Source organism: Clupea harengus, unplaced genomic scaffold (genome assembly GCF_900700415.2).
Source record: "Clupea harengus unplaced genomic scaffold, Ch_v2.0.2, whole genome shotgun sequence".
NCBI lineage: Eukaryota > Metazoa > Chordata > Actinopteri > Clupeiformes > Clupeidae > Clupea > Clupea harengus.
This window is the reverse complement of record NW_024880618.1, coordinates 1-12,706: the sequence shown is the minus strand read 5'-3', so window position 1 is coordinate 12,706 and position 12,706 is coordinate 1. Positions and strand designations below refer to the sequence as shown.

Below are 12,706 nucleotides of genomic sequence, written 5' to 3'. Positions count from 1 at the left end.
TTAAACCATGGCTTAATATTTTCTTTTTTTCAAGTTTGCTGGGAACATAGCAGTCAGGCCTCTTATTTCAGAAACAATGAACCGTAACAGTTAGGTTACCAATAAAAGGTAAGCCTACTACTTCTTTGCTTTCAGCCAGCTGCCTGTTGACATTTTCAGACAACAGTGAAGCTCGCTTCTTTTGCACAACACAACTTTTAAAAGTAAACTTTCCATTCAGAAGCTTTTTATCATCCATTTCGCCGTATCGCGCTCACCATTCACTCAAACCGTAACGTTCGCCTACTACACAGTTTGCGAGGCCAAAAAGAATGTTTATCTAAACTAAAAAAAAAAAAAAAAAAAAAAAAAAAAAATTCACGTTAATCTCGCGATAAAAAAATGTACGGCGTTAAAATGGGTTTGCGTTAACGCCGTTAATAACGCGTTAAACTGACAGCACTAGTAGTTACCATTACAAAATCAGGCACAGTGTTATAGGTAGTTACCGATAGTTACTGGCTAAATCAGGCACAGTGTTATATGTAGTTACTGTTACCGATAGTTACTGACTAAATCAGGCACAGTGTTATATGTAGTTACTGTTACCGATAGTTACTGACTAAATCAGGTACAGTGTTATAGGGAGTTACCGTTACAGATAGTTACTGACTAAATCAGGCACAGTGTTATAGGTAGTTACCGTTACCGATAGTTACTGGTTAAATCAGGAACAGTGTTATAGGTAGTTACCGATAGTTACTGGTTAAATCAGGCACAGTGTAATAGGTAGTTACCGATAGTCACTGACTAAATCAGGTACAGTGTTATAGGTAGTTACCGTTACCGATAGTTACTGACTAAATCAGGCACAGTGTTATAGGTAGTTACCGTTACGATAGTTACTTACTAAATCAGGTACAGTGTTATAGGTAGTTACCGTTACCGATAGTTGCTGACTAAATCAGGCACAGTGTTATAGGTAGTTACCGCAGCAGGAGCAGACATATCAGCAGTCCTCCTCTCAGCCTCATCTTGGGTCAGACTGTAGCTGACTCCTGGCAACCCAGGATTAAGACTCACTGGCACACACAAACACACACTCACAAACGCACACACACACACACACACACACACACAAACACATGAACACAGGGATACCGATATGCATGCGCACACGTACACACACACACACACACACACACACACACACACACACACACACACAGATAGAGAGACAGAGAGAGTGCGAGAGAGAGAGAGAGAGAGAGAGAGAGAGAGAGACCCTAGCAAACAGACACACTAATGTATAGACTCACAAATCCACACAGGAACACAGAGACACCAGTAACATAAAGACACATGAAGACTCCCGCTGACACATGTGAGCACACACCCTCTGGCACACACTCCCCAATCCCCAGTGCTCCAGAGTGTCACACACACACACACACACACACACACACACACACACACACACCAACAGAAAACCCCCTCAGGAGCTTGTAGATGGGTGCAATCAACCATGAAGAGGAACCCCTGGACACATGGTCCTTCCCATCATATGTGCTTTAAAATAACACCTGTGATAAACATCCTTCTGCTTAAAATAATCAAACCGTTTGAGGCACTGTCCCCCGCAAGGAACTAATACTCAAGGTTACCATACTTTCTCCTTAAACTTATCCTATCTCCTTAAACGTATCTTTTCTCCTTAAACGTATAATTTCTCCTTAAACTTATCCTATCTCCTTAAACGTATCCTTTCTCCTTAAACGTATCCTCTCTCCTTAAACGTTTCCTTTCTCCTTAAACGTTTCCTTTCTCCTTAAACGTATCCTATCTCCTTAAATGTATCGTCTCTCCGTAAAGGTTCTGACTTTACTGAAGTCTGCTGTGCCTATCGTTTGAATTTTGATCAACCCCAGCAAGATAAACATTCTGTAGCCTTCAAATATCTGAACAGCTTAAGGTTCTAAATAAATGCGTGATGAATATTGCGTCGCTTTTCATCCAAAATAGCTGGTTTTGCATATTTCATAACATTCCACAGGATCTGCCGCAGACTGTGTGACATAGTTTAACATGAGCAGCCTCAAAACATTAAGCAGCCGGTGTTTTTATTCTCTGGAACACAATTATTCTGGCCCACAGGTTCTGGACCCAGGGGTGCTGTTTGGAGGGTGAGGGAGATGTGGTGGAAACCCAACCAAGTGGAACATGAGGGGTTTCCTAAAGCGCAACGTAACCTCTGTGGTGAAAACACGGCCTGTGTCAGTTAGGCAGTTATGGGGGATGAAAAACAGGAAAAGGCCGCTGGCACAACATCAGACGCTCTTAGATGGTGTTGTTGGTGCAGTTATGGCACAATATCAGACGCTCTTAGATGGTGTTGTTGGTGCAGTTATGGCACAATATCAGACGCTCTTAGATGGTGTTGTTGGTGCAGTTATGGCACAATATCAGACGCTCTTAGATGGTGTTGTTGGTGCAGTTATGGCACAATATCAGACGCTCTTAGATGGTGTTGTTGGTGCAGTTATGGCACAATATCAGACGCTCTTAGATGGTGTTGTTGGTGCAGTTATGGCACAATATCAGACGCTCTTAGATGGTGTTGTTGGTGCAGTTATGGCACAATATCAGATGCTCTTAGATGGTGTTGTTTTGATGCGCTCTTAGATGGTGTTGTTGGTGCAGTTATGGCACAATATCAGATGCTCTTAGATGGTGTTGTTGGTGCAGTTCTGGCACAATATCAGATGCTCTTAGATGGTGTTGTTGGTGCAGTTCTGGCACAATATCAGATGCTCTTAGATGGTGTTGTTGGTGCAGTTCTGCTTATACGACTTTTCACGAGGGTGACAGACTGGTTCCATGGTGTGGGGTGATTTCTCTTCATTTAATGGAGGGTTATAAACGTCACCAGGGCTGATAAAATAAAACGGTTAAATCGCACCCATTGCTGACATGACTGACATAACTTCAGAGTGGAGAGGAGGATTAGGCTCGGGTGAAGCTTCTTGGCAAACCTCATTATCTTCCCTTAGCAGCAGAATGCAGTCAGACAGCCTGTTTTTTTAAACCCTCGATTGAAACAAAACACAACATGAGGCCAATCTCTTCGTTTAACTCAAACAAAACATGACACCATTGTTATTCTGCTGTTTGAAAAATGTTTATTTGAGGACAGTGGAAAACAAATAAACTGAATTATGAGAAATCATAGTGCTGCATTTGTGAAGAGAGATGAATTAGGGGTCCTTTTGCGGCTCATTTTTATCGGAGAAGCCGCAGTAGTAGGTGGCAGCGTCCGATTCCACCGCGGTGCTGATCAGAAGCCGGTGAGGCAGCGAGTCGTTCATCCCAGACTGGACCAAGAACCGGCCAGAGTGGAACCCCACACCGTACCGGACCTCAGAGGACCCGTTCAGGGCGTAGTTCAGAACCATGTTTGGGCCCTCGCCTGGGCTCTGCTTGTACCAGGTGATCATGCCCACCGTGAGGTTGGTCTCCAGTGGGCATTCCAGGGTGGCACTCTGCCCTCTGGTCACCGCCACGTCTGTGCCCGCTGTGCCCGCTGTGCCCGCTGCCAAAGAACCCCCTGCAGAGGAGATTAGAATGAACTAAACAACTTCACTTTCTGTGAAGATGCCAGGAAACACAACCTACAGTCATGTACAGGAACAGCATGCCAAGGAAAATAACGTTTGCGAATAAGATTGAAAATAAAGATGTGTTTAATGTTTAATGCATTTTGCCAGTGTATTCTATTCCCTGTGCACAACCTTTGGATTAAAATAATGAATCAGGTAGTGGATCAAAAAGTATATTACGTAGTTATATACTAACACATGTCTGAGGATGGGACAATGCAGATGTTAAGAACTAGAAAAAACTGATACAGACATAGTTCATTACTGACTCATTTTCAAGTGGCTTTGATACACAGCATTACCAGGCTTTTCTATCTGGATGAATTTACAGTACATGGAGTATGATGATCCGTTCCAATGCTACATCAATTAGTTGATACAATACATAATAGAAACTATCAAAATCTAAGCATTGCTAAGTGTTGAAATCACACAATGAATGAAACGAACCAATGTAATGCTAAACATCTACTTCAGAGCATAACTGCACGATTACATTCTCTGAGTCTGAGACATAACCTTCAATGAGAAACCAGAAACATCATAGGGAGCAAAGGAGACATTTTAAGATATACATTTTAAAGGCTTACACTGGAGCGAGACCAAGAGGACCAAACACAGTCGTTTCTTCCGTCTCGTTTCCATCCCAGGCTGGTGCTCTTGGCTACTCATGGTGGTGTGTGCTGTGGCGTCTCTGTTCACCGACAGTGGCACTTCTCCTTGCTGACACACACACACACACACACACACGCGCACACACACACGCACACACACACACACACACACACACACACACACACACACGCACACACACACACACAAATGCACACAAACACACACACACACACACACAAATGCACACAAACACACGCACACTCTTGGTTGGTGGGGAGGGGGAATGAGCCGCCCACAAAAGTGTGAGTTTGTCTGATGTACCAGGTGAACCTTACTTCCGAGCCGGGACCCAAACTGCACCTGATTCTGGACCCAAACTGCACCTGATTCTGGACCCAAACTGCACCTGATTCTAGACCCAAACTGCACCCAAACTGCACCTGATTCTGGAGTGAGTCTGGCCATGTTCTGGTCCCAGTACTTCAGGAGAGTTTTCAGGTAACTTTACTGGGGTAGTTATTTTTCTAACAACTTTTCAATTTTACCCCCTACATTTGAACACAAATATTTATTCTTTCTACTCCTTACACTTTCAAAACAGGCATGTGACTTTAGTTTTTAATGAATTTGAGGGGAATTATTGATTATTTGTATTCATCAAGACCTAAATAAGACATAGAAGAGAAGAAGCCCTGGTGTGTCCATCGGTGCATATCACACACAGTAGACGTAACAAGACAAAACAGAACAGACAAGAAAGGGAGACTCGAGCGCAAAGAAAAAGCGTCCATTGAGTGTGACGTCCGTGACAGGGAGAACTAGTAGCGACATGGATGAAAGTGAACCAGACAGACAAGAGCAGCAAGACACTCCCTGTCCATTGCCTAATTTAAAAGAGATGTTTGGCAGCTCTAAGAGCGATTCTTGGTGAATGTGTTGTGGCTTGTGCTAACCTAAAAAACATGAACTTCTGTCATTCTCGAGTTCTCAGTCAAATCTGAAAAAACACGTACGAGTAAAAGGTGTCAGCACTGTTCTTATCAGTATTGTAACAGCTGGTAGAAATGTTCTTCAAAGCCTGTACTTTTACTTGAGTAAAGAGGTTCATGAGTACTTTTTACACCAGTATCTGTACTACGGGAGTAAGGCCAGAATTCTTTCTTTGCATTTCTGTCTCTCTTATGATTAGAATTATATGTATGTATAATATGTATAAGCGCCTTGAGACAATTGTATTGTTTTGATAAATAAAATTGAATTGAATTGAATAATTCTAGCTCTATTATGACAACCCTAGCCTAGATCTTTATTTTCAACATATGTCAGTTTTTATTGCCATATTATTTGAATTATTTGACAGAGGACAATAACACATCCGCTGTTTTTCTCACGGATTTGACTTCTATTTAGTTTTATTGTCCTGGCAGGAATAACAACACAGTATCGAGACTGCACATCACACATACAGTGTGTGACCACATCTGAGGAGAGCGGCCATCTTCTGATGTTAAGCGTGGAATACATCCCATCTCTGTGTTAAATGAAGGGAACAACCCCATACTGGCTGATCCCGCAGTGGCGCTCTCTGTTCTTAGCCAGCCTCATGTAGCCTTTCTCTCCCCAGTACACACCCCAGCTGTGGAACACACACACACACACACACACACATACACACACACACACACACACACACACACACACACACACACACACACACACACACAAACAAAAACGCACACACAGACGGTTAAGACATATAGCAGTGTATTGTAAATGTGTGTTTTAGCTCGTTAATATGACAGAGCACGCAGTTCACTACAGTAAACAAATCATGTTCATTCAGAGTGCCATTGGCATGGCCAACACAAAACTCACACCAGCAGACTCAGTCAGCCCATAAACATAACAGGACTGGTACAGCACAAAACACCAGTCAGTCACTGAACAGAATATCTTTATTGGCATTACACAAGAACAAGTGGATTAAGTTTGCAACTTCTGTAGTCGATGCTACAAAAAACTATAAATAGGGTCAAAATACCCATACTGGCTGTGGAAATAGCAATTCAGTTACAAACAGCATACAAAGTGTCTGATAGTAGTACATAGTGCAACAGCTCAGAAGGGGAAACAGTACGGAGATGTAGACACAGAGAAGCCATACAAACATAATGTGGATGAGTATCTGGATCCCTGGCGGGAAAACCAGACAGTAACGCAGAATGGAGGAGAGTGGACCCCTGTGTGACTGTATGGCTTGGTATGCGTGTGTGAAAGAAGGACGAGTATCATTTACCCAAACTCACACCTGTGCTCGTGTTCAGAGATCCCCGGCATCATCTCACACACCAGTGCCTTCCATTCAGAGATCCAAAGAGGGATCAGGGCTCTCCTAACAGCTATGACGGGCAGAAGATATCACTGGGTTCCTCTGAGGTACCATGAGGTTCTCTCACCTGTTTTTAATGGTCCAGTACTCCTGCCGCCCTTCAGAACCGAATCCCACCAGCAGAACTGCATGGGCCTGCTTCCAGATTGAACACTTTGGGTCATAGAACACACCTGAGAGAGAACGCAGAAGACCATCACATCTGGCTGCCATGTGGGTCTTTTAATAATAATAATGATAATAATAATAATAATAATAATAATAATAATACTTTTCTAGGTACTCAAAGACGCTTATGTCTTTGTCTGTGTCTGCCTCTACTGTGTGTGTGACTGTGCTGAAAGCCACTCACCTCTGCGGTAGAACTGGAATTTGCGAGTGGTGGTGTCGATAACCACGGCGACGGGTCCGGCGGTTGCCATGGCGTCCTCAAGAGCCTGCTCGTCTCCAGGGGGAATGTACTTCCAGTCCTTCACTGAGACGATGTTCAGGCTAAGGTTGGCCCTGCACTCACCCTCCTGAGAATACAGATGCATACACACATTCACACACACCCCACACCCTGTACATCCTCTCCCCACCCTGATCTTGTAAGGGTATGTCCCCCCCCCCCACCCTCATCTCATAGGGGTATATCTCCCGCTCTCAACCCCATCTCGTACGGGTGCGTCTCCCGCCCTCACCCTCATCTCGTAGGGGTATGTCTCCTCAGCCTGGACGCCTCCGTTCTGGATGATGTAATTGTAGGCCAGGCTGGGCCTTCCGCCGATGCAGGCCTTGTTCCCTGCGGGCCGGGAGCAGTCCACCAGCTGCTGCCTACTGAGAGGAACCAGCCGCCCCGAGCGCTTCTTCCACTGGGCCTCCAGGGCTCCCGTAGCGCTGTAGGCCCAGCAAGAGCCACACAGACCCTGAGGGGAGACACACACACACACACACACACACACACACACAGACACACACACAAACACATAAACACACACACACACACACACACACATACACATGCACACAAACACACACACACACACACACACACACACACACGCAACCACAGTCACACACATACAGGTATGCATTCACATATAAAAATAGACACACACACACACATGCACGTGCACACACACATACACACACACACACACAACCACAGTCACACACAAACAGGTATGCATTCACATATAAAAATAGACACACACACACACACATGCACGTGCACACACACATACACACAGACCCACACACACACAACCTCACATACCCATACACAACCACAGTCACGCACATACAGGTATGCATTCACATATAAAAACAGACACATACACAGACACACACACACACACACACACACACACACTCACACATGACAGGAAAAGGATGTCAGGTGCTTCCACAAACATCACAATGCCAATCCCAAACAAAAAAAAAGACCAACATGAAGATCTTTATTTAGACAGTGAACAGTCTGTTTGGGCCTTTGTCTGTCTGGTATAGATAACAGAAGTCTGCCAAACCCATCAAAGAATGTGTGCGAAGAGAAGGCAGTGCCAAGCGTGTGATGTGCCAAACATTCCAGGTGCGAAGACAATTCTGTCCAAATGTCTGTTACCCTGGAGATACTGTGATGTCACAGTTTCTGGTGGAGGGAGGAAAAGCTATTGTTTTTGAAATACACACTTGGATTGTAGGCTTAGGCAAATGACTATGACTATTGGGTCGATTTCACTAATCTTACAAATGCTATGCATGCATGAGTAAACCAGTGAAAGATTGCTGTTCAGGTTTAAATCATGTGCACCTTCCTGTAAAGACTTACGTGTCTACTCTGTTTCTGCAATTGCACTCGAAACCCTGAGTTGAGTTAAATCATTACATTTAGACATATGTACAGTATTTAGCAGATGCGGCCATGACACCATGGCACAGATATAAAATTTCCCATCAGTTTGTTTGGTTTTCTGGTGTGGTTTTGGTCACTTTAACCATTGAGTTTGTTATTGCTCTGCCACAGAGCTAAAGGGAAATACAGAATTAAGGCCCAAGGAATACATATGCAGAGGGGATCACCTATCAGTCACTAGAGAGAGAGACACACACACACACACACACACACACACACACACACACACACACACACACACACACACACACACACAGACACTCACAACACACATACTCACACAGACACACACACACACACATACTCACACAGAGACACACACACACACACACACACACACACACACACACACACACACACACACACACACACACACACACACTCACACAGACACACATCACACACACACACACACACACACACACACACACTCACTCACTCACACACACACACACACACACACACACACACACACACACACACCTGATCCTCCACAGGGGTGATGTAGCCCAGGTCTCTGTAGTCAATGCTGGTGATGTTGAGCTGGCTGGCCGCTTCCCTCAGCTCCGATGCAGACAGCATCAGAGGCGAGCTCCGCAGGTGAGTAGGAAGTATTGACTGAGCGCGCTCCGCAAACTCCTCCTCTGTCTGGTGGGCAAACAGCAGCATAGAGCACAAGGACAGATTAAAGACAAATATATATATATATAAATTACATTAAAAAAATTGTTTTTTATAATATATATATATATATTATAATTTATATAAATATATATAAATATAATACACAGTTAAATATATATATATTATATATATATATATATATATATATATATATATATTAAAAAAATACACAGTTAAAAAACAATTTTTTTGTATGTAATGAGGTATGAAATAACACTCCTGTCCTGGTTGAGCAAGGTCCACACAACACAAGAATCATGGGTTTGATATGAATAGATACATTTATAACTTATTCATGTCACATTTAATTATACATTCAGTGATGTATTACATAATATTACATAGTAAAAAGATTTTGATAATATCTAAATGTATCATATTGTGAAGATACATCAAATCAAAATGTGAATTGTGGCCATTGTGCTTCCTCCAGGAGGGGTTCAGGCCCTGGGCTATGTAAAGCACCTTGAGACAAGTTGATTGTTTTGGCACTATATTCATGGTATTGAATTAAGAATATAATTCAAATTATGGACATGTTCCGCTCCATGTTAAAAGCTCCATCTGGGCTGTCTGAATGAGGCATGGCGGCCATGTGACTCACCAGATCTCCAAAGGCGTTCATGCCCATCTGGTAGGTCTCCCTGCCCTGTGTGTATCTCTGGTTATGGGCCTGGATGAACCTGTGGTTGCCCTCCCACACCTCTCTTCTATTCAAAGCTGATGACTGACAGACACCACAAAACCACACACACACACACACACACACACACACACACACACACACACACACACACACAAACACACACATCAGCCCTAATCCAAAACCAGCAAACACACACCAAAGAAAACAGTGTGTCCGCCGCAGTGTGTGTGAGTATCTCACGTGGACAGAGACATAGTTTGTTTTTTAGGGCATACATTATTGGCCATGAGTATTGACCCTCAGCTGTGATAACAGGGCTTCACAGCCTTGACAGGAAACAGAACATTATTACACACATTGCAGTGCATATAATGTCATCTAGGCCTTATTATTATATTGAATATATTATATAATAATAATATTATCATATATTACTAAGCATTAATTCAGGCTAATCACCCTACAGTTTCAGTATAATTCCTAAGATCACAAATAACATAATTTCAATGAACAATATGGTGAACATGTAATACAATATACATCATATAGAAGTATCTTTCTCACCCTCTCCTGTCTGGTGGGTTTGTTAAACTTTAGACACCATCGCCTCCACTCTGCGTCCAGAGACGGGTCGATACAACTGATCAGCTCAAAGACCAGAGTCAATAAGACTCCACAACAGGTGAGTCTCATCGTGAAGCCTGACGGGCAGATGGCCGAACACAAGACAGGTAAGTAATGCAGGAAACAAGAAGACAAACACACACATCAGGTAGATACACAGTCAGACAATGTCTAATCTGACACTTCATATTACATTACCCTTGTAACATTGTAACTATACCATTAAGCACACCTACCGTTGAGGTATCCGTTGTGGTGTAGTTCTTCACTAAAAGCAGAGTCCTGTCCTCTTAGACCACACAAAGTCCTGTCCTGTTACACCACACAGAGTCCTGTCCTCTTAGACCACACAGAGTCCTGTCCTCTTAGACCACACAGAGTCCTGTCCTCTTAGACCACACAGAGTCCTGTCCTGTTACACCACACAGAGTCCTGTCCTCTTAGACCACACAGAGTCCTGTCCTCTTAGACCACACAGAGTCCTGTCCTCTTAGACCACACAGAGTCCTGTCCTGTTACACCACACAGAGTCCTGTCCTCTCACACCACACAGAGTCCTGTCCTCTTAGACCACACAGAGTCCTGTCCTCTTAGACCACACAGAGTCCTGTCCTGTTACACCACACAGAGTCCTGTCCTCTTAGACCACACAGAGTCCTGTCCTCTTAGACCACACAGAGTCCTGTCCTCTTAGACCACACAGAGTCCTGTCCTCTCACACCACACAGAGTCCTGTCCTCTCACACCACACAGAGTCCTGTCCTCTCACACCACACAGAGTCCTGTCCTCTCACACCACACAGAGTCCTGTCCTCTCACACCACACAGAGTCCTGTCCTCTCACACCACACAGTCCTCTCACACCACACAGAGTCCTGTCCTCTCACACCACACAGAGTCCTGTCCTCTCACACCACACAGAGTAATGTCCTCTCACACCACACAGAGTCCTGTCCTCTCACACCACACAGAGTCCTGCTCTGTTACACCACACAGCTAACTGATGGGTCCCTGCTCCATGCTGCGCACCTGCTGACAGGCATGGGTTCCCTCACTCAGCTTTTTAATGGGCGGCTGGCTTAGCTCCGCCTAACTCCCAGGGCAGGGGTCACCATCCCGAGTAAATAGTTTAACTCCAGCAGGGTGGGTTGGTGCAGGGTGGAGGTGTCTGGATAAGTGATGGTTGTTATGACAGGGCTGGATTAGTGGGCATTCGCAACATGACACTGTTTGACAGCGATTGGGAAAGGCTTACTGTGATTGTTATAGCAGAGTCAGGAGACACCCTTTCAAATGGGCTGTCATCTTATTGGCGTGGCAGAAGGTACACAGACGTTCACAGACTTTACTTTAGTATGGATGGATGGGTTGCATTGAATAGGGCTTTTGGGGTCACAGTAGCTGCAGATCATTCCGGATCCTTATCAGACATATTTAACACGATGTATGGGTGCGAGTGAGTTGTTGTATACAATGCACTGGTATATGTCTTAACCGTGTGGTGTGTGTGTGTGTGTGTGTGTGTGTGTATATATTTCACCATACATTTCTCCTTTCCACCAGAAGAGGCTGCTCTTGAGCTGATCTCTGAGCTTCCATTCTTCACAATGTGCAAAGGAATTTCCTCCAAACACACACACACAGACACAGACACACACACACACACACAGACACACACACACACACACACACACACACACACACACACACACACACACACACAATCACAGAGGGAGTCAGCACGTTTCAGGGTTAGGGTAATCTTTGCTTCTGAAGGAGACCTTGTATGCCACGAATGACACAAGTGTAGACATGTTCCGGTCTGCTACCTCTCTCTTCCCCCCCCCCCCGTCTCTCCCTCTCTATTTCTCTTTCTCTCTCTATTCCCCCTCTCTCCCTCTCCTTCTCTCTCTCTATATATATCCCCTCTCCCTCTCTCTCTCCCTCTCTCTTCCTCTCTTTCAGGGTGTGTCTGTGCTCATCTGTGTAGCAGTTCATCCATATCACAGCGGAAATCTTCCAAAAGGAAAGGCAACCATATAGAAAGGATTAACCATCAGGTCTCTACATTTCATTTCAAGGTCAATCCCACAGGATCTTGCAATGGTTTGTTGGACTGTTATGGTCAAAAGTGACTGAATTTGCTGTTGGAATTCTCAGCATTTATTTGTTAGATTTTTTCAATCTCCTGCAGGAATTCCTAAAAAAAAGTGATC

At 44.2% G+C, this 12,706-nt stretch overlaps 1 protein-coding gene across 1 annotated transcript; it reads right to left on the bottom strand.

The window, feature by feature from the left end:
* Positions 1-6,956: 6,956 nt before the first annotated feature.
* Positions 6,957-9,205, bottom strand: LOC122132507 (procathepsin L-like). Its single transcript, XM_042707194.1, has 3 exons — positions 9,020-9,205; positions 7,323-7,547; positions 6,957-7,157 (listed from the first exon to the last, which is right to left on the bottom strand). The coding sequence occupies exons 1-3, from the start codon at positions 9,203-9,205 to the stop codon at positions 6,957-6,959; spliced, it is 612 nt and encodes a 203-aa protein (XP_042563128.1).
* Between the last annotated feature and the right edge of the window lie 3,501 nt (positions 9,206-12,706).